General features: G+C 34.5%; 2 protein-coding genes across 2 annotated transcripts; one reads left to right on the top strand and one right to left on the bottom strand.

Moving 5' to 3' along the window:
• Positions 1 to 1,176: 1,176 nt before the first annotated feature.
• Positions 1,177 to 8,246, bottom strand: LOC135689398 (calcineurin subunit B type 1). Its single transcript, XM_065206603.2, has 6 exons — positions 8,091 to 8,246; positions 6,424 to 6,463; positions 5,033 to 5,209; positions 4,486 to 4,545; positions 3,163 to 3,347; positions 1,177 to 2,108 (listed from the first exon to the last, which is right to left on the bottom strand). The coding sequence occupies exons 1-6, from the start codon at positions 8,091 to 8,093 to the stop codon at positions 2,061 to 2,063; spliced, it is 513 nt and encodes a 170-aa protein (XP_065062675.1). The 5' UTR covers positions 8,094 to 8,246; the 3' UTR covers positions 1,177 to 2,060.
• A 2,262-nt stretch (positions 8,247 to 10,508) lies between these two features.
• LOC135689390 (uncharacterized) lies at positions 10,509 to 15,576 on the top strand. Its single transcript, XM_065206592.2, has 3 exons — positions 10,509 to 12,220; positions 12,348 to 12,509; positions 14,104 to 15,576. Exons 1-3 carry the CDS (start codon positions 10,585 to 10,587, stop codon positions 15,015 to 15,017), a joined length of 2,712 nt encoding a protein of 903 aa, XP_065062664.2. The 5' UTR covers positions 10,509 to 10,584; the 3' UTR covers positions 15,018 to 15,576.
• The last annotated feature ends 2,218 nt before the right edge of the window (positions 15,577 to 17,794 follow it).

Raw genomic sequence — 17,794 nt, 5'->3', positions numbered from 1 at the left:
TGTTTACTTAGAACAGCTTTTATCTGCAGTAGAGGTTCTAGTTTCCGTCAGCATGTTGTCCCTATTGGTGAAATGGTTAGAAAAAAATTTACGTTAGTTTATGTATTGTTTCTAGAACATTTTTGTTCTTGTCGTTAACCGGCAGCCTATCGGTATATAAACAGCGCTGAAATATTATTTATCTAACGATATAAAGTATTATTATGTGATGTTTGCAAATATTTAAACGAGACTATTGCTGCAAACTGCAAACTTTATACTTTCAAAATTTTCCTCATGAAACTTTCAAAGTACCTTTGTAGGCATTATCCAGGAAACATCTATGACATAGATCAAACTAATGAATCTACAGAATCCAAAAAGAATTACTTTGCAAGTCAATCTTATGATGGTGATGCAGATATTATCTTTTACATATAACCATATCATCAATTTTGCTGCCATTGAGATGGCTTATTTGCATATCTAATTAGCATTTTAACTTGCAAAAAGATTGATGACTCTTTTTTCAATCATTTATTTCAACTCTAGCGAAACAGAATTGTTTTATATCGTTTTATTCTGAAGTTATGACTAAAATCCTAAGATGAGCTAACCCAAGATACATCAATTTTGGGTCCATCAAATTTCCCCCAACTTGTATATGTTATATAAGCAATATTTTTTCAAAAAAGTGTCTCTTTGCTTGTATTTGGGCGAACTTTAAAATTCCTGCTGTTTTCAAGATCACCAAGCCCTGAACATTGTGGATATATTGTAACTAATAGGATGGTTAAAATACAGAATTATCATTTGACCTGCCTACTGTGATTATAGCTGAGTTCGAAATAATTGAGGGAAATTGAAAAAAACAACTTCCCAGAGTACTGTTGCAAAAATAGCCCCATTTTTCTAACCAAAATTAAAACATTTTCTCATTAAAGTATAATTTTCTTTGGTTTCAACACTGCCTGACAACAAGAGCATGTTGAAAGGCCCTTTTTGGTACATCACAGCTATCAAAAAAGTTATTATTTGAAATCATTTTACTTGTTATCTTATTTTATATAATTTAATAACTTGCGCAAACTAATTATGAAATGAATTCTATAGAACATGGTACATAAAGTCGGAAGTAAACCTAGATTGAGACCATTGGTAGTAAACGAAGAAAACAAGAAAAAGACACTGCATACATACATTTTGGAATAAGACAGTGATGCAAAATATACATATATGAATGAGCACATTGTTGTTGGTCGATAAAAAGCTTTTCAACAAAACCTTATGAAGCAATATATAAAATTTGGTAAGGCTGGCTAATTCACACCAACACATTACTCACAATTGTTACATGGCTACGGTTACTTTCATTGCAAGTTTTGCCATGGCAAAAAGGAGCATTGTATTATCCTTACATGAAATGTGCCACCATTGACAATAACAATATCTATGTAACAAGATGTAACTATGCAACAATAATAGAATATAGGGATGGAATGTTAAGGAGGATTTTATACTAAGCATTGACATATTTGTTTGTCTTGATTGATGATAAAAATAAGAAAAAATGATGAAAGCTAGCTTATTATAGGGGAATGTAACCAACTTTCTTTATAAAAGCCAAAGCCTAGAGATATAGAACATAAATTTATTATCCTAATCAATCATAAATATTGCTTAAACAAAGCCTTGAGCCAAAGTCTGTGAAAATATCAAATTTTCCAAATAATTTGATTTTTGTTAATAAGAAAGGATTTTCACAAGCCCAGGATTCACTAGCCTAGCCCAGCATACAACTCTACCACATAAATAAATACTGATACTTGAGATGCAAGAATTATGGATACAAAATAATTTTCTCATAGTGACGTTAAGGACAGTGATAAGTGAGGCATAATTTACTACTGTTGATGGCTCTACTGTTGAAGTTACAGAAATCCCTTTTAAGAACAGTACTCTATATTAGTGCTTCTTAAAAATCTCATTGGTTCTTTACAGCACATTAAATCAAATCGTTCTGCCAGATTCAAATAAACTATCGAAAAGCAAACAGGTTGCCAGATTTCAAGGCAAATAGGCTAAACATCTACCACCATTTTCTTATCAACATCCATGCTTGCAACCACCTAGAAATGAGAAGAATACAAATATCAAAACCTGCTTACACAATTTCTTGCATAACAAAATCCTAAAGCAAGCACTGTGTTACAAACTAAGCAGGATGCAATTAGCTTAAATTTGTATACATTGATATTTTTCAGCTTATTTTTCTAAATGACCATCTCAAATAGCAGGTATCATTTTTAGCTCTAGGAACATAAACAACTTATTGGAATTTTTTCAGAACCAAATCCAGGCTTGGCAACAAGTGCAAGAAAGCATTTTACCACTGTCCTTTGAAGGAATGGTAATTTTGAGCTTGTTAAAGGTACATACAACTTTCTTAGATCAAAAGGATCACGAATACATGACACTTTTTAGACTAAAATATAAATTTAAGACCTAGATGCAAAAAATCTTAGAAATAAAGGAATCCTAAACTGCATCCTTAGGATTGCAGAAAGCATTTTATTATGCTTAAAAAATTTGTAAAAACAAAGGTAATTTTTTCCCATTGACATCGTCAGTCAAGAACTGATATTTTTCTATTATAGTCTATGTGAAAAAGCTAACACTTTATGATTTTGTACAATTACAAGAACCCATAAAATCAAAATCTTGGGAAAGGAGAGGACTTTTAAGAAGGAAAAACCCTGTAAGCATGCTTAATTCAGGGAAAAAAGAAAAATTTCACTTCACAAGCACTGTAATTGACCAATGCTACAAATAATTAAAACAAATTCTATGATTCCCTGATGTTTTCAAATATGGATTACAATCTTTTTAAAATTAATGAACACAATGGTGAATCTCTGGTGATTCTTTGGCTTACCTCCCATGAAAAAGGCCCTTAATTAAAACAATAGATATCTTTACAGCAAATGAATGAGAATTGTCCAATAGAAAAAGTCTATAGAAAATTCTAAGCACAACTTGTTGATAAAAAGGTATTTATATGGCCCTTACAATTTTTAGGGTGAGTGCAAATATGAGCATGATGAATAACAAATGTTCATTATTAAAAGCGAATAAGTGTTGGAAAAATAATTCCTTACATTACATAGTTTATTGTCTACTTACATCACAGAATTCTTGAAAAGATATTTTACCATCACCATCTTTGTCAAATTGCAAAATAGTTTTATCAACAATCTGTTGCAGCTGAACTTCTTTTAAGTTATTCCCAACCATCATTTTGAGAACTTGAAATAATTCACCATTAGATATATACCCATCTTGATCAATGTCATAGATTTGAAATGCAACTGCAAGAAAAATGCAAAAGTTGACTACAGAATAATGATAATGGGTCAACCTTCTGTCAGAATTTTCTTTCTGCAAAATGGGTCTCTTTCTGTGAAGTGAAACCTCCAGCAGGTGAAAAATAGGTTGAAAACATAGACCATGTACTACAGAGCTAGCAAAAATAATTTGATAAATAAATGCAGTGTATGATATGGCTCTGCAATAGCTTGAACAATAAGTGGGGACCCACAGGGCTGTCGCTATGGGGACACAATAGGTATGACATCAGTGGAAGAATAAGATGAGGTCACATTTGCCAATTTTTTTGGAACAAATGACAATTGTCTTCCAAAATATTAGGGGAAAATGGCCCCCTTAGCTCCCCCTGGTGTCTGCCACTATGTGACATCCCCATTCAAAAAAGTATGTTTTAAAAATGCCTAGATATTTTGCAACCAAGGTATGTTTCTCCAACCAATGTTTAAACTTGTCAGCAATTAGAGGTTGGCTAACTCATCTTATTGTCTTTCGGGACCCAGACCTCACTACTGGGCACAAAAGCTAGTGAGGGCACATGGGACCCATTATTGGTAAAAGAAAAAAATTGACTAACTATACAATGGAAATGGTAAAAAATCAATAATGATACAATATAGAGAATAAAATACTACACACCTACTTTCTATGGCCCTTGTTCAATAAAATAACACCCAAAAACATGACAACAATAAGGTGACCAAAAATCTCAATGCCCTTATGTACATTGAAAAACAAGCTCAGTGTGATATAGGACATTTTATTCTTTAAATGCATTACTTCTCTCAAGTTCAAGACAATACTCAAAGCTTCACATGCAGTAGCTTAAAGCCAAGTGGATTAAATTATATTGAAATTATGCTAGTTTTTGTTTATAATCTTATTGTTTTGCAGGTTCTTGTTAGCATTACTGGACACACTGCTAAAATAAACAACGAAAAAAGACAAAATGAAATGACAACAGAGAGGATTAGCAACTAAATAGCAAAGAGCCTGAGGCAAAGCTAATCATAATCAAGAAGATTTAATCTTAGATTTTCTATATAACCAATTTAATTTTATCAAGGCTTTCTTTGAATCAGGTAAAACTGACTGACTACACAAGGAAGTCAATTAACTTACATCTTAGTTTTGAGTTCTTGTCACCTTTAACACTGAACTGGGAGATTCCTTCGATAAATTCTAAAATTGAAAGTTTATTCTCAAGAAAATCATATTACAAAATTGCAAAGTTTGTATTCAGCTTTCTATATGTACACAAAAAATAAATGCTCTTTGTCAAATTGAGTAAAACTTTATATACATTCATTTTGATATTTCAGATTTCAAGTGGACTCAATCTTGACACATCGATCCACAAACAGCTAATAAAAAGTCAATCATGCCAAATTAAAGCTGCAAAAAAAATGAAACAAATTTTTTGATAAGAACTTAATGGGACAAAGAACTATATTTCAAATAGGCTAGTATGGTTCTAGGAAACTAAGAGAAGTAGAGCAGATCAAATATAAAGCTGGAACTGTGGTTATTGCAAACATCACTTTAGACAAAACATTGAGAAAAATTGATGTGCTATGTGTCAGGTCTATCTGTAACTATGATTCTATCTGTAACTATCTGTAATTATAATTTGTATGTAGACAAAATTAAAATAAAATGACATCCAAACCTTTGAAGTCTATTTCTTTGTTGCCATCAGTATCAAAGATTTCTATCACCCTTTGCACAAGTGGATTCTGCTGTAATTCAGGAAGTGACATAAACTCTTCAACAGACAGTGTCCCTGAGCCATCTAAGTCAAGCTTTCTAAACCTTTTACCTAGTCTTCTAATTTCATCAGAGTCAACTGAAAAAGTATAGTGAGTACAACTAAATTGATGTCAAAAGAAAATTCAAAGATGCTTATCATATAATGTCATGAAAGGTGATAGTGTGGCTAAAGAGCTTCCTTGTTTGTCAATAAGTAGAGCAATGCTCTCTCATAAATTGCTGTTGTTATACAAGGTGACTGGAAGATTCCCTTAGAAAGCTTTAGCAACAGCCTAAATCCACTGTGGGTATAAAACTGGACCATTTCCTCTAGGGCCATCACTAAACACTTTCACTTAAAGGGGGGGGAGGGGGGTGCAAGTCACCAATTTGCCAACAATATAGGGCATGACCTATTATCTATCTATTTTTGGGTGTGGCATTTTGATGCAGTTTATTTTATTTATCAAAGTGTATGTTCTGGTCAGTCAATCATGGCTTTGATTTTGCGTTAATTTTTGAAACTTTTGGGGAGCATTTGTCCCTCCATGACACCCATAGCACTATTTGTACCTATTTTGAATTGCTGAAGGCTTTTGGGTGATACCTTTTTGGTCTTATCTTCATCTCATTCCTGGTGTTTCTATTGTTTTGGGAACTTTGAAAGGAAAACCCAGCAAAATTCTACTTTTTGAAACTCGGCCGATAAGAATTTTCTAGGGAATATAGCCTTGATTTCTTCTTCCCTCACACGTTAAATTAGTATTATTTTCTCGCCACCTCCAATGTTGCAGTCGTGGTTTTCAATGGTATAGGTGATGTGATCATTAGTAGCACACATTAATTCTCCTGAATAGTTGTGATAGAAGGGTGTGCAGCACTAGACCAAACTGTCTTTAGCTCAACTTCATTAAAGGTATTTAACTATTTAACTTGTGCAGGCATGTGTATTGACCAAAAACACCTCGAGAGTAATTACACAAATCTTTACATTTGGCCTCCAGGACTATGACTTATCCATTTAAAGGAACTATCTCCCCATACACTATGACAATTAAAATCCCCATTGGTTGGACTATACAATAGATTTATCAATACATATCCAATTGACAATGTAAAGAAAAATACTCAAAGGTCCCTCAGTCAGAAAGTATCAGCACAGCCTTTTCTTAACTCTGAAAGATCAACTGATGGGACACAGTGCCTCAATCTTTTAACACAATACTTTTCAGGATTTGTTGATGTGATTTGCATTTGATTAGGCTAAAAAAGCGTATGAACAAAATTGATGAAAAACAGTGTTTGACTTACAGTGTGTGACCATGTCAGCAGGAAGGGAATATTCATTACCCTGAAATTAAATGATCACAGTCAATACAAGTTTGAGACTAAATAAATTATGAAAGCCTAAAGGACAGTCAATAATTTGGAATATTATGCTTAAGCCAACAAAAGAATGTGCATTGATAGCCGACCACATACTAGACAGCAAGATGTTAATTATTGTGCTTGTGAAACTTAAAGCTTCTATTGTTCTCCTTTTTATGATCTTCCTTTATTCTTGTCTTCTTCCCTTTTCCATTGTTCATGTAGAAAACTACACAATTGTTTGTCCCCTTGCTTTGTGTGTTTATCCACAGTTTTATAATTCAGTAAGTAAACTTGCCAATATACATCAAGTACAATGCAAGTGCACTGAGCCAGTAAACTGTGTTCTTCCAAGTAAATATCATCATAGACTTGGCCATAACTTAGACCCCCTTGACAGGAGACAACTGGTTCCAAAAAGATTCACATCCACTTGAGTTCAATTCCTCCTGTTCAAACGAGGTTGCTTACAAAATAGTTCACTTACACATTCTGTTCATATGAGACCCGAACTTAACACTTTTTTGAGCCAGGTACCAGTTACTGAGAACAATCGATTCTGTGAATAGGAGCAGGAGTGGACACTACTAACTAAATCTTTCAAATTTACAGACAATATTATGTCTGAGGGCAATCCACTTTTGCAAACAGCATACAAGATTCCCGAAAAACAATTTTTCCCTTGATCATGTCAGAGCCAAATCAAAGCAAATATGTCTCATAAGAAGCATAGCATGAGATCAAAATGACCACATCTATTAGTTGAGTACACCTTTTTTAAACAAGGGAGAAGATAATTGCAATTCTTTGGCTGTTCTGTTTATTGTTTCTTTTCACATAGAATATCAAATTCAAGTTTGCACAGTGTCCAAATGATATCTAGTCTGGGTCTATAAAGGTGAGCAATTCAGCAAGTTACACTTCTAGAGTAGGGAGTGCTCAAAATTTAATTTGCAAAGGTTTCACAAAATTTGCATAGAGTTAGCTGGATGATCAATTTAACTAAAAATAGTTTAGAAAAGCTTAAAATTGTACTTAATTCGATTGTTTATAGAATTATTCATATTTTCATTCAAAACTCTGTAACACTGGCAACCAATTCGAGAAACAGGGCTTGTAAAAAAAACTTTAAAAATGATAAAAATAAAATATACTAAACCAATTAAAGGAGCATCTTTGTCAAAATACCAAGAAGCTGCCGTGACAATCCATTTCATTCTTTAAGCTAAGCTACATCTATTAACTTGGTAAATGTTTTCGACACGTTGAACGTTTATTTGTAATGGATCCTTGCTGTAGCTTTATGCTATAACCACTAACCTGTTTGGTTGAAATTTGGCAAGGTCTAAGCCAGGTATATTGCAAAACACCTTTACGCAGGATAAGGTTCAAAATTATGAATAATCCTTTAGTTATAGAATCTTCAAGATGCAGTTTGAACAAATAGAACTGCTGACGCTCAAACTTAGCATCATGCACAAGGTAGGCCCTTGGCCTGCTAAACCGTATTTTCTGTTTCCCACAGCTGTAAACTAAACACAAGGCCACAACGTCTACCGTTTCAGCAGGCGCTCTTAATTCTACCATAAACATGAGACAAAAATACTCACCATAATGGATTTTCGATGTTAAACAAAAACCGTTATCAAGTCAAAGATGTTGTGGTGTTTGATCTTGTATAATTCAACTCCAGCCGGTCAGCATCCAGTCTGCGCCCTTCTTGTTGTCTTCTCCTCAATGCTAACGTTGTAAATAATTCATGTTACGTGTCATATTACCCCAGATGGTTTCTGTGTTTGTCCTTGTATAAAAGTAGCAAAAACAATGAAAGTGTAAAATCACAAAGTATCTAACTTTGTTAAAAGACCATCCAAGAAGAATGAGATAAATAACTACCTGCAAATCATAAGGTAATCACTGGAAATGAAATCTTTGGGCTACAACTAAGAGAATCGCTATTGTAAAAGAAAATGACTTGAATGAATAGATTCTTATGATTTGCAGGTAGTTAAATATGAAAATTGAGATTTTTATGAAAATTAAATATAACGTAATGTTGACTTGCTATCCTGATTGCTGAAAAAGCTGTTTGATATTTCAGAAAAAAAGATTTCCAGGACCAGCAATTTAGTACTTGGGTACAATGACATTTAGATAACCACCAGGTTTTCTTTACTCATTTCTCTCGCGCTAACACGCGCATTTGATGCATAGGGTACATGTTAGACATAAATTGCGGAATCGCCGTAACCAGTCTCAAAAAAGTTTATTTCAACCGTAGGCGTAGGAGACATCGTCCTCAAACACTTCTCGACACGAACGATTTTGTATTTCGTCTAAATTCGATAAGAGAATATTTGGGTAGGAGTGATTTTTTTTCTGATGTGGTTCTGTGAAGTTGCCTTTACGTAACCTAACACAGTTATTTGCAACTGGTAAAATAAGCATTACCTGTTGTGAAAAGGGCGTTTTCGGACAGTAATAGGGCGTTGCCTTGCAACAAGACACATTGATATGAAGAGCGGCCCCCTTTACACAAAGATATTTCAGCACTTCACGGATATCAAAACAAATGATACCGAAAATGAGACTCTGATTTCTGTTAGTGGGAAGTGAAAAACAGTTGAGAAAATTCGAGGATACTATCCTTTTTTTATAAGAACCAGTAAATTTAAGTTCGGGCTGACTGTTCTTAATTTTTTTCGAAAATCTGAGGCTGGATTGCTCTTAATTTGTTCTTAAATCAAGAGGGTGTAAGCAGTGCTATTGCTAGCTTTTTCGCTCTAAGGAGGTGTTCAGGCCTCATTTGCCAACAAAGTGAGTGAGACAACCTTAATTTGCTGACAAATTTGAATATTCGCCAAAAAAGCACTCACGCATCGCTAAAAAGCCTCAATTTTGAGAAAAAACGTTGCTCAAAATTGCATTTTGCAAGAAGCTCAGCCTCAGCTTGTTCTTAATTTGTTCTTAACTTTTGACCAGTTTTGAGGCTCGTGTCCTTATAAAATTGTTCTTTTAAAAAAAAGAGTGTAGTTGTCAATGTTTTTGCAAGTAGATATGACTTTAATTTATAACGAAAGCAAACCAATGATACAGACTCTTTGATGTCAGTAGGAATACTATGCCTGGATTCAGCACCAGAAAAACGAACAGATCTTAAGCGGTATTGAAGAGCGTTTTTCTGAGTTAAGAAAATGTCATTCTTAGAAGCCTTTCGAGTATCATGTTGATGAATAGACTTGTTTGATTCAAAGTACGAGTGAAAGCAGACAGGCGAAATCTTATTGATACATTCATAGGAAAAGGATAGAAGTTTTAATTGAAACTATTCTAATTGAAATTTAATTGTCTTGTAAGTTTAATACTTTTAAGAGAAAATGGGAGAGTAAGGAGAACAAAAACTTTGAAAGCAATAGCTCTGATCACTCTTTTTTGCAATGAGAAAACTGGATGAATGTGAATGCCATAGGCAAAACCCCAAACTACAAGTCCATATTGGAGAAAAGAAGTGAACAAAGAGTTGTGGAGACATTATAACACAGCAACAGGAACGAAGTGTCTTATCTTAAAAAAACATGCCACACAAGTTCTAGCTAACTTCTTAGCAAGTTCACTTAAATGGTATTTCCAGCTAAGATTCTCATCAAGTAGAATAAAAAAGGAATATAACGTATTGAGCTTGTTTTATGAACTATTTTCCAATCTTTATGTTTATATTGTCTGTTAAGGGGCGTTAGTGTTACCTGAAAATTATAGAATTAATTTTCTCAGTAATTAAAGAAAGCTAGTTAGCATCAAGCCATTGTTTGACATTACCCAGTTCTTTATTGACAACTTCACCCAAATTTACCAAATTTATCAACTTCAAAATATATATTAGTGTCATCAGCAAAGAGACAAAAACAAGTTTTGGAGAATTCCAAGTCACTCCTGAGCCCCAAAACTGTTGGGGGCCAATTTAACTGTTGGGGGCCGATAAATTCTGCCATCTTCGAGAGACGCCCGGCGGCTTTAAAAAGTGACAACAACAACAACTGCACGAATCAGTACCACTTGTTCTCGCACGAAAGTGTTCTCGCTTCTTGACCGTCTGCTACTTGTTTTATGGCAGATGACGATGTTGAGAAGAGCAAAGAAGAATTGCCTGCATTTGCTGCAGCAGAAAGTCTATTTTCTTTTGAATTTGTTGTCGAGTCGGTCACAGATGTGTCGGTTGAGTGTCTTGCCCCAGCTGTTGGATTCAGACTTTTGGACTATCCAACCGTTATGATATATCATACACACCCAGAAAAGATAGAGAATTTGCGCAAATTGAGTGAAATCAGCGTTGGAAGCATAGATTCCGCGGCAGCTGGAAATAAGACTTTGTTTCCAAACTTAAGAGAAAAGGATGGAAGCTTTACTTTTAGGAAAGGGAAATCAACACTTTTCAGCATGGAGTTTGGGAAAGTCTGCAACTTGTTAATGAATGTTCCAGTTTATATTGTTCTGTTAGATGTATTTGCAGCAAAACCAAGAATGGTTGGTAGTTGCACCGTTTCTCTTCAGTCTGCAATTGAAGAAATAAAACAATCTATAAGAGCTGGTACAAACAATGCCCCAACACTCTCAAGCAAGGTATTCGCTTTCAAGATGTATAACCTTATGGGCACAGTCATTGGATGTGTTACTGGAAAATATACTCTTTATAGTTATGGTAGTTCGTTATCTAAGCATGTATTGAAAAGTAATTCATCAAGACCAGTTGAAATTTTTCTTGACAACAAATGGCAGGGTGATAATATTCCAAATGTTAAGCCACATATCACATCCCAAAAGTTGAAGAGCAATGAATTACTCAAGGAGATAAAGACTAGAGAGAATTCAACAGATACCAATGAACTTCAAACACACTATTCTGATTTACAAAAAAGAAAAAAGGAGAGTCACAAAGAAGCTAAGTTAAAATATATTCACAAAACAAAACCTAAAGAAATTAAGCTTCCAGACCATGACTTAGAAAAGGGTATTTTCTATCCCCCTCCCATGGTGTATTGCTCTGAATTTTCTGATGAATTACATGATATGGAAAGAACTCAGGATGTAGAGTTAGGTACAAATGTTTCAAACCCTAATTATCCAATCCAGAATAAAGCCATCCCACACTGGTTAAAAGAGACATATTCTACTTCTAAAGATCTGAAGGTAAAAGCTTTAGCTTCTAAAGTCCCTTATGAGCCAACTGAAGCCAAAGTTGGTTATGTTGAGTCTTCTTCAATCAAAAAAGAAAGTAATGCAAGTTTTGTGACTGATAAAAAAGGTAATCCTGAAGGAGAAATTGCTGTTTTATTAGAGTCGTTGGAGGATATGCCTCTTCTTCAAGGTCTTTTAAAGGAAATAGTAAAATTAAGTAAGAATTCAGAGAAGAAGCTTCTTGAAAACAGTATCAAGCATAAAAATGACACAAAAGTTGTTGATGCAGGTGATCGAAATGCCAATGAAAGTAAAGAACAAGATTTTAAGGGAAATGCAGTAAGTGGAAGCAAATCGAAAAAAAAATATCAAAACAAAGGATCTAAAAAGCTAAAATTTAGGATGACAAAAAGCCACCATCTACGTTGTGCTATGAATGTTAATAAAAACTCTGAATTGGTACCCACCAAAGATGAACAAGTACAGAGCAAATCCCGAAATGCTCAAAATACTAGCAAAAGGGCGAAGAAAGGAAATAAAGATGGAGAAAAGCATTTTCACACGAAAGGTTTGGAAACTTTCCTGTTAATTTTTAGGTTATACAAGATTGCATGTCAAGACAAAGCAGGGATTTGATATTTAAAATGGCCATTGTACATAATTGACATGAATTTCCAAATTTGTTCTTATTGTAGATTCTAAAGGCAAAAGAAATGAAGAAATGGAGATTAAGAGTCTGCAAGACATGAATTTGGAACAGACTAAGGAAACTGGTGATACTGCTGGGCATATTGATCATTTGAGTCTGAAATCAAAAAGCCCTGTCAGTCTTGAAATTCACTTGCCAAGTACTTTTGGTAAGCCAACAGTTTTGAAACAGTTCCTTTTATTGAGTCACATCTCATTGTAAACATTTACCTAAAAATTAGATCTTTCAAAATGCCTAGGTGACCTTTTGGGAATCATTGATTTTTTTACTTAAAGCTGAAATCTCTCAATTTACACATTTTTACACTACTGGGTTCTAGATTAAGAGATTATTGTATTTCTGGATGAGGTCTTTCGTTTTGCTATTAGGTAAAAACAAAACACTTGTAACACTTACTCTGTTGTAAACACAATTTTTACCACGATAACAAATAAGTACAAATATCATTTACAAACTGATGGTGTAGGAGATTAGCAGAATGAATGCACAAATCTTGATGTAAGCATGAAAATTTGTAAAAACATACAATTTGACATGCTGAAAAAAATGTGATCGAGACCCAGTCTGAGAAATGCCCTTTAGATCTATTTTTAGAATGATTCATTGTTACCAGACCCTTGAAATTATTATCTCTTTAACTTTGTTGAAAATTGAGTCAATGACATGAACATTTGTATAAATACTAATCATAACATGTTAATGTGATTTAGATTCACACCCATCGTCAGAATGCCCCAAAATGCGAAGTTGTAGGGATTAGTGTATTAGAGGTTTGGTAACGAGTACATGGACAAAAAATAGTATTTCAGGGCATCTTGATGATGGTTGTCAATCTAAGTCGCATTACCGTGTTGTGATTAGCATTTCTACTAATTTTCATGTCATTTATTTTGGTTTTCAACAAAGTTATAGCGATAATCAATTTAGGAGTCTGGGAACAATTAAGCATTCTAAAAATAGCATTTAGGGGTATTTCTCAGACTGGGTACCGCCCCCATCTTATTCAGCATATCAAACTGTGTAGTTGTGCAGATTTTCATGCTTTTATCACAATTTGGGCAATATTGTTGTTTCAGAGGCCTTGGCTACTACACCATGATGTCATTTTTCATCTCTAAGAATTGAAAAAAAAGTAAAAATTGATAGCGAATTGGCATGATAGGAAGCTCTTTGTAAAGTTTTTGTGACCTTGCCCATAAAACTTTTACCTGAATTGCACTTCACTTCTTTTAGATGAGTTATATATCTACAATGATGTGAGAATACCTGCTTGAGGTGTTGACATATGTCTGAAAATCTTAATTCAAAGAAATATAAATCTCTTTTGCTACAAGTATTGCTATTTTATGCATGTAGCTGTTTGGTAGTAAAACATACAATCCCTCCTATTTACCATACATGTTTTTTCTAATGACCACTTTTATAACATGCTCATTGTTGTCTTAAGTGCTATTGTTTAATAAGGGGTACAACCCAAAATTCCTCTTTGATATTCCTCCCATTATGATGAACAGATCTTGTGTCATTGCCTAATTTGATGAATAACAATTTGATAAAGATATTTATTATCAAAGGAAGACAAGTCATATCTACTCTGTTGAGAAAAAGAGGGACCATGACCGACTTATCAGTTCCCTCTATTTCATCAGAGAAAGCTTCATAATTACAATTAATGCTCAAAATTTTTTCATGATGTTCACTAAGCACTTTTCCTAAATAAGCTAATGCACTGTTGTTTGTAGGGTCAGAAGACATTAATCAGTCATCAAACGGTGATGGGAATAGCTCCGTTGCAGGCAGTCCTGTTCAATCAGGCATCTACTCGCTACCTAAACTGGAAAAAAGATGGATGGGTCTTGACGATCTTTCTCAAATGAAAAAGTCTGTCGATGATATAGGTAATGAACTTGCTAAAAGTGAGTCAGGTAACTCTTTCAAATCTTTGCCAAGTCGAATAGGATCGTACAAAGAGAGAGACAGCCAGAAGTCTGCTCGGAAATCACCATCGTTGTACTCAGATGCGTTTCATTCGGCAGAGGAGTCGCCTCACTCCAAAGATGATGACGCATCTCGAAATTATAGCAGAAACCACAAAGCCTCTGATTCAAGTGCATCAAGGACACATAGAAGTATAAAAAGTGCATCTTCACCTGGCTCTGGTAGTTCTTCGAATTCCATGACATCAAGTAGGAAGCCTAGGTCTCCAAATGAGAACAGTGCTCGGCAATCTAATAGCATCGATTTATCAAAGTCAAATAAAAGCATCAACAAAAGAAACACATCGGATCTAAGCAAACCTGTTATTTCGGCTCATTCACCAACCACTTCAAGAAGCCTAAGGACCAAACATAGGCAATCATACGATCCAAATGACGAGATTACCCAAAGCGTTGACATTTCAGATGTCTCTCTTCGTACAGATGACACGGGTAGGCAGAGTCCTTTTACGACAAAAGACAGTCAAGCGGACGGTATGTCAAGGAAATCTCACTCGAGTTTCATTGAGAATAAAGATGCTGAGGAGAGATATAGTGATGATTTCTTAACGAATTCTGGATCGTCAGGCTCATTAAAATCCGTTGATGACGAGGACTACAGAACAGCAACTCCAAATCATATCATTTTGTCACAAGCAAAGTTAGGGTATACCATGTAATGATAAGGGGAATTCGTCCCTTAATCATTCCACCTGTAATTTTCCACCTCTGGTTGTTTATGTGTACTATTTCTTCTTAGTAATGTTCTCTAAGTATTCGGCTCCTGGTCCCGAATTTCACTCAAGTTTGTAGGACAATCGTCTTGTTTCGTTTTGAAAATTGTTAATACTGCTTAAAGATACAATCTAGTTTTCTGTTTGTTAGAAAATTTCACCCTGCCATGTAGCTCATCTTTATAAAAGATAGCCTTTTCCCAATAAAAATCTCATCCAAGTTAGCTTTTTTAATAAAGTTTACATCCTTGTTATGATTATTGAGACTTTGACTGAGTTTTATTGGTTAGATGCTCTTTATTATTCAGTTAAGTTAATCTTCCTCAGTTCTCATAGCGTTATCTATAGATTACGTGGCTAATAGCGTTATCTATAGAAAGCTTAGTAGTAGTAAAGTTTTACAAAACGAGAACAATACCGTCTATTGCTTTACATATGCCTTTTTAGTTTGATAAAAGAAGATATTTTTATTCTTTCAATTCAAATGAGCTTGAATGACAAACAATATTGAAATTTTCTGCCTAACAATCTCACGCGGAAAGTAAAAATTCAATGCTTAAATTCGGAGAAAATTTCAGTGATACTGCCAACGACTTGAGAAAGACTCATTTTTCATTTCATATATTTTCTCAGCAATTTTCTTGCTAAACAGTGTGAAAAGAGATGGAATATGCTAAAATCTAGTCGAATCGAGTAAATTTGCTGAAGAGAATCAATTAAACTCCTTAGAGCTTTCGAGCCATCTGCCCTCGATGACGCTGTTGCTATCTATAAAGATTAAACGTACTTATTACTGAGTATATATACGTTATCGATCAAAGCAAAACTATATTTATGGATCATATAAAAAATTAAAAGTAGTAAATTGTCAAAAGACATAAATAATCGAAAGTGCTGGCACAAGAAAGAGTAGAAGATAGAAATGAAAGCAAAAATGTTGTGAGGTGTTGTCAACGGATCTTAGTTGTTGAACATTAATAGTTTTCATTTCAATTGAAAGCAAGTAATTTTGTTTGCAAATCCATATCAAGCCTAATTCTAATTTATTCTTGCATAAAGTTCTGGCTTATTGGGCAGAAGATGAACGAACAATGTTTTGTAGTATAGTTAGTACTTTTGATTGCTTTCATAACCTCTCCCAAATGATTGCACAATAACTTTATTAATTGTTGCTTAGCCACCTGTGTTCAAAAAGGGTAATAGTTATTTATGAAATTGACCGATGGTTTACAAGATAAAAGACTTCTTTGTGAAGATCATCTCTAAGGAAAAATGAACATTTCCTCTTCATAGAATATAAACATTTCCGTTTGATATCACTGTGACTTTCTTTCTTTAAAATATAGAGTCGATGTGGTAATTCTGGTATGATTTCTTCTTAAAATGTCGTCTAAGAAGAATTATCTTCCAAATGCCCCTTTTACTTAAGCCTGCCCCCGTTGCCCCTTGGTCGTTCCGGCATTCCTGAGTACTACGGAGTGACCCAGGAAAGAAGAGGAAAGATACAAGTTTAAAGTCGACGCTAATAATGGTTGATAATAGCCCCGTACTTTCTACTGCTTTTAGACAGAATCTTAAGTCCAGCTAAAAGCATCATATATCGCCATAATACATCTCACAAGAGTCAACAGTGATGTTACATAAAACATGTTTTAGGCCACCGTGCTTTACAATGTCTGCTGATATCACGTTGCTTTCAAAGTTGGATTTCCTGGTGACTTGCATCTGTGGAATTCAGTCTCTTCTAAGAACACAAAAGCTAATTGATTATCAAAAAGTAATATTTTTATTAAAATTGTCGGAGCACCTGCAACTAATTTCAACAGTTGGTCAAAGATTTTGCTCTAGTGACATACAAAAATGTTGCTATATTTTTCAATATTCCATGGTTTCAGTGTTGCAGGTGAAAACCTGATTGGGCGGCATCGTTAATAACATGAGGAGGTAGTTTCAATTAATTTTGAATGATTCTAGCTGTAAGGCTTCTAAAAATGGGTTTATAAGTAGATTTTGAACAATCTCTTTCGGTATTGACCTTTTGCGGTGCATTTGGTCTTTTCAGCTGGCAACAGAAACTGAGTGATCCTATTTGATGTCTGGCCTATTGCTTACAAAATTATACACATAACATCTATCCCATCGCTATCCAATATTTGGAAATAACATTCCTTGAACTTGATTTTTGCTATGATTCGAGCAATAGGGCTTCCAGCATAATTTAGGTTAAGCCTTTAAAGCATTTCAGGCTCCTCTCAACCGGGTGACAAATTCTATTTAAAGGAGAACTGACACGCAAAAATAAGTTTGGCTAAAACGGTAGTTTGTGACAAGCAAATTCCAGGATCGAAAAAATTTTTTAAATCACAGTTACCGTTTTTGAAATACAGGCGTTTTAAGTTGAGAAACGACAATTGTTCCGACAACTTGAGACTCGAGGCGAAAATCGTCACGAGTGGACGATCATCTTTGACGTCACAAGTGACATGTTCTCAGCACGTATTGTGTTTCTCTATAGAAACCTTTAACAAAATGCTGCGGACAAATGTTTATTTTGTGCATGTGAAAGGAGCTAATTTTGCATTTTTGACACATAATTGGCTTTTTCAATAGTTTGGGACTCTGAATCGGAGTTTTATTACACTGATTTCGAAACAAATGGAAAGTTTCAGCCGTCTGAGTTTTTGCTACCAACCAGCGATGCCGCTTGGGCAGACAGTCGTCCC

The sequence above is a fragment of the Rhopilema esculentum genome, chromosome 10 (genome assembly GCF_057945365.1).
Source record: "Rhopilema esculentum isolate cy_ngs chromosome 10, ASM5794536v1, whole genome shotgun sequence".
Lineage (NCBI taxonomy): Eukaryota > Metazoa > Cnidaria > Scyphozoa > Rhizostomeae > Rhizostomatidae > Rhopilema > Rhopilema esculentum.
Note: the sequence above shows the minus strand (reverse complement) of the source record. Positions and strands in the feature narration are given on the sequence as shown.

Coding starts and splice junctions, on each gene's coding strand:
- LOC135689390 (XM_065206592.2), top strand. CDS start 10,585: ATGGCAGATGACGATGTTGAGAAGAGCAAAGAAGAATTGCCTGCATTT. Junction 12,221..12,347: donor AAAGCATTTTCACACGAAAG/GTTTGGAAACTT, acceptor TTCTTATTGTAG/ATTCTAAAGGCAAAAGAAAT. Junction 12,510..14,103: donor TCACTTGCCAAGTACTTTTG/GTAAGCCAACAG, acceptor TGTTGTTTGTAG/GGTCAGAAGACATTAATCAG.
- LOC135689398 (XM_065206603.2), bottom strand. Junction 4,546..5,032: donor CAAAGAAATAGACTTCAAAG/GTTTGGATGTCA, acceptor TTTCAATTTTAG/AATTTATCGAAGGAATCTCC. Junction 2,109..3,162: donor CTTTTCAAGAATTCTGTGAT/GTAAGTAGACAA, acceptor TCTCATTTCTAG/GTGGTTGCAAGCATGGATGT.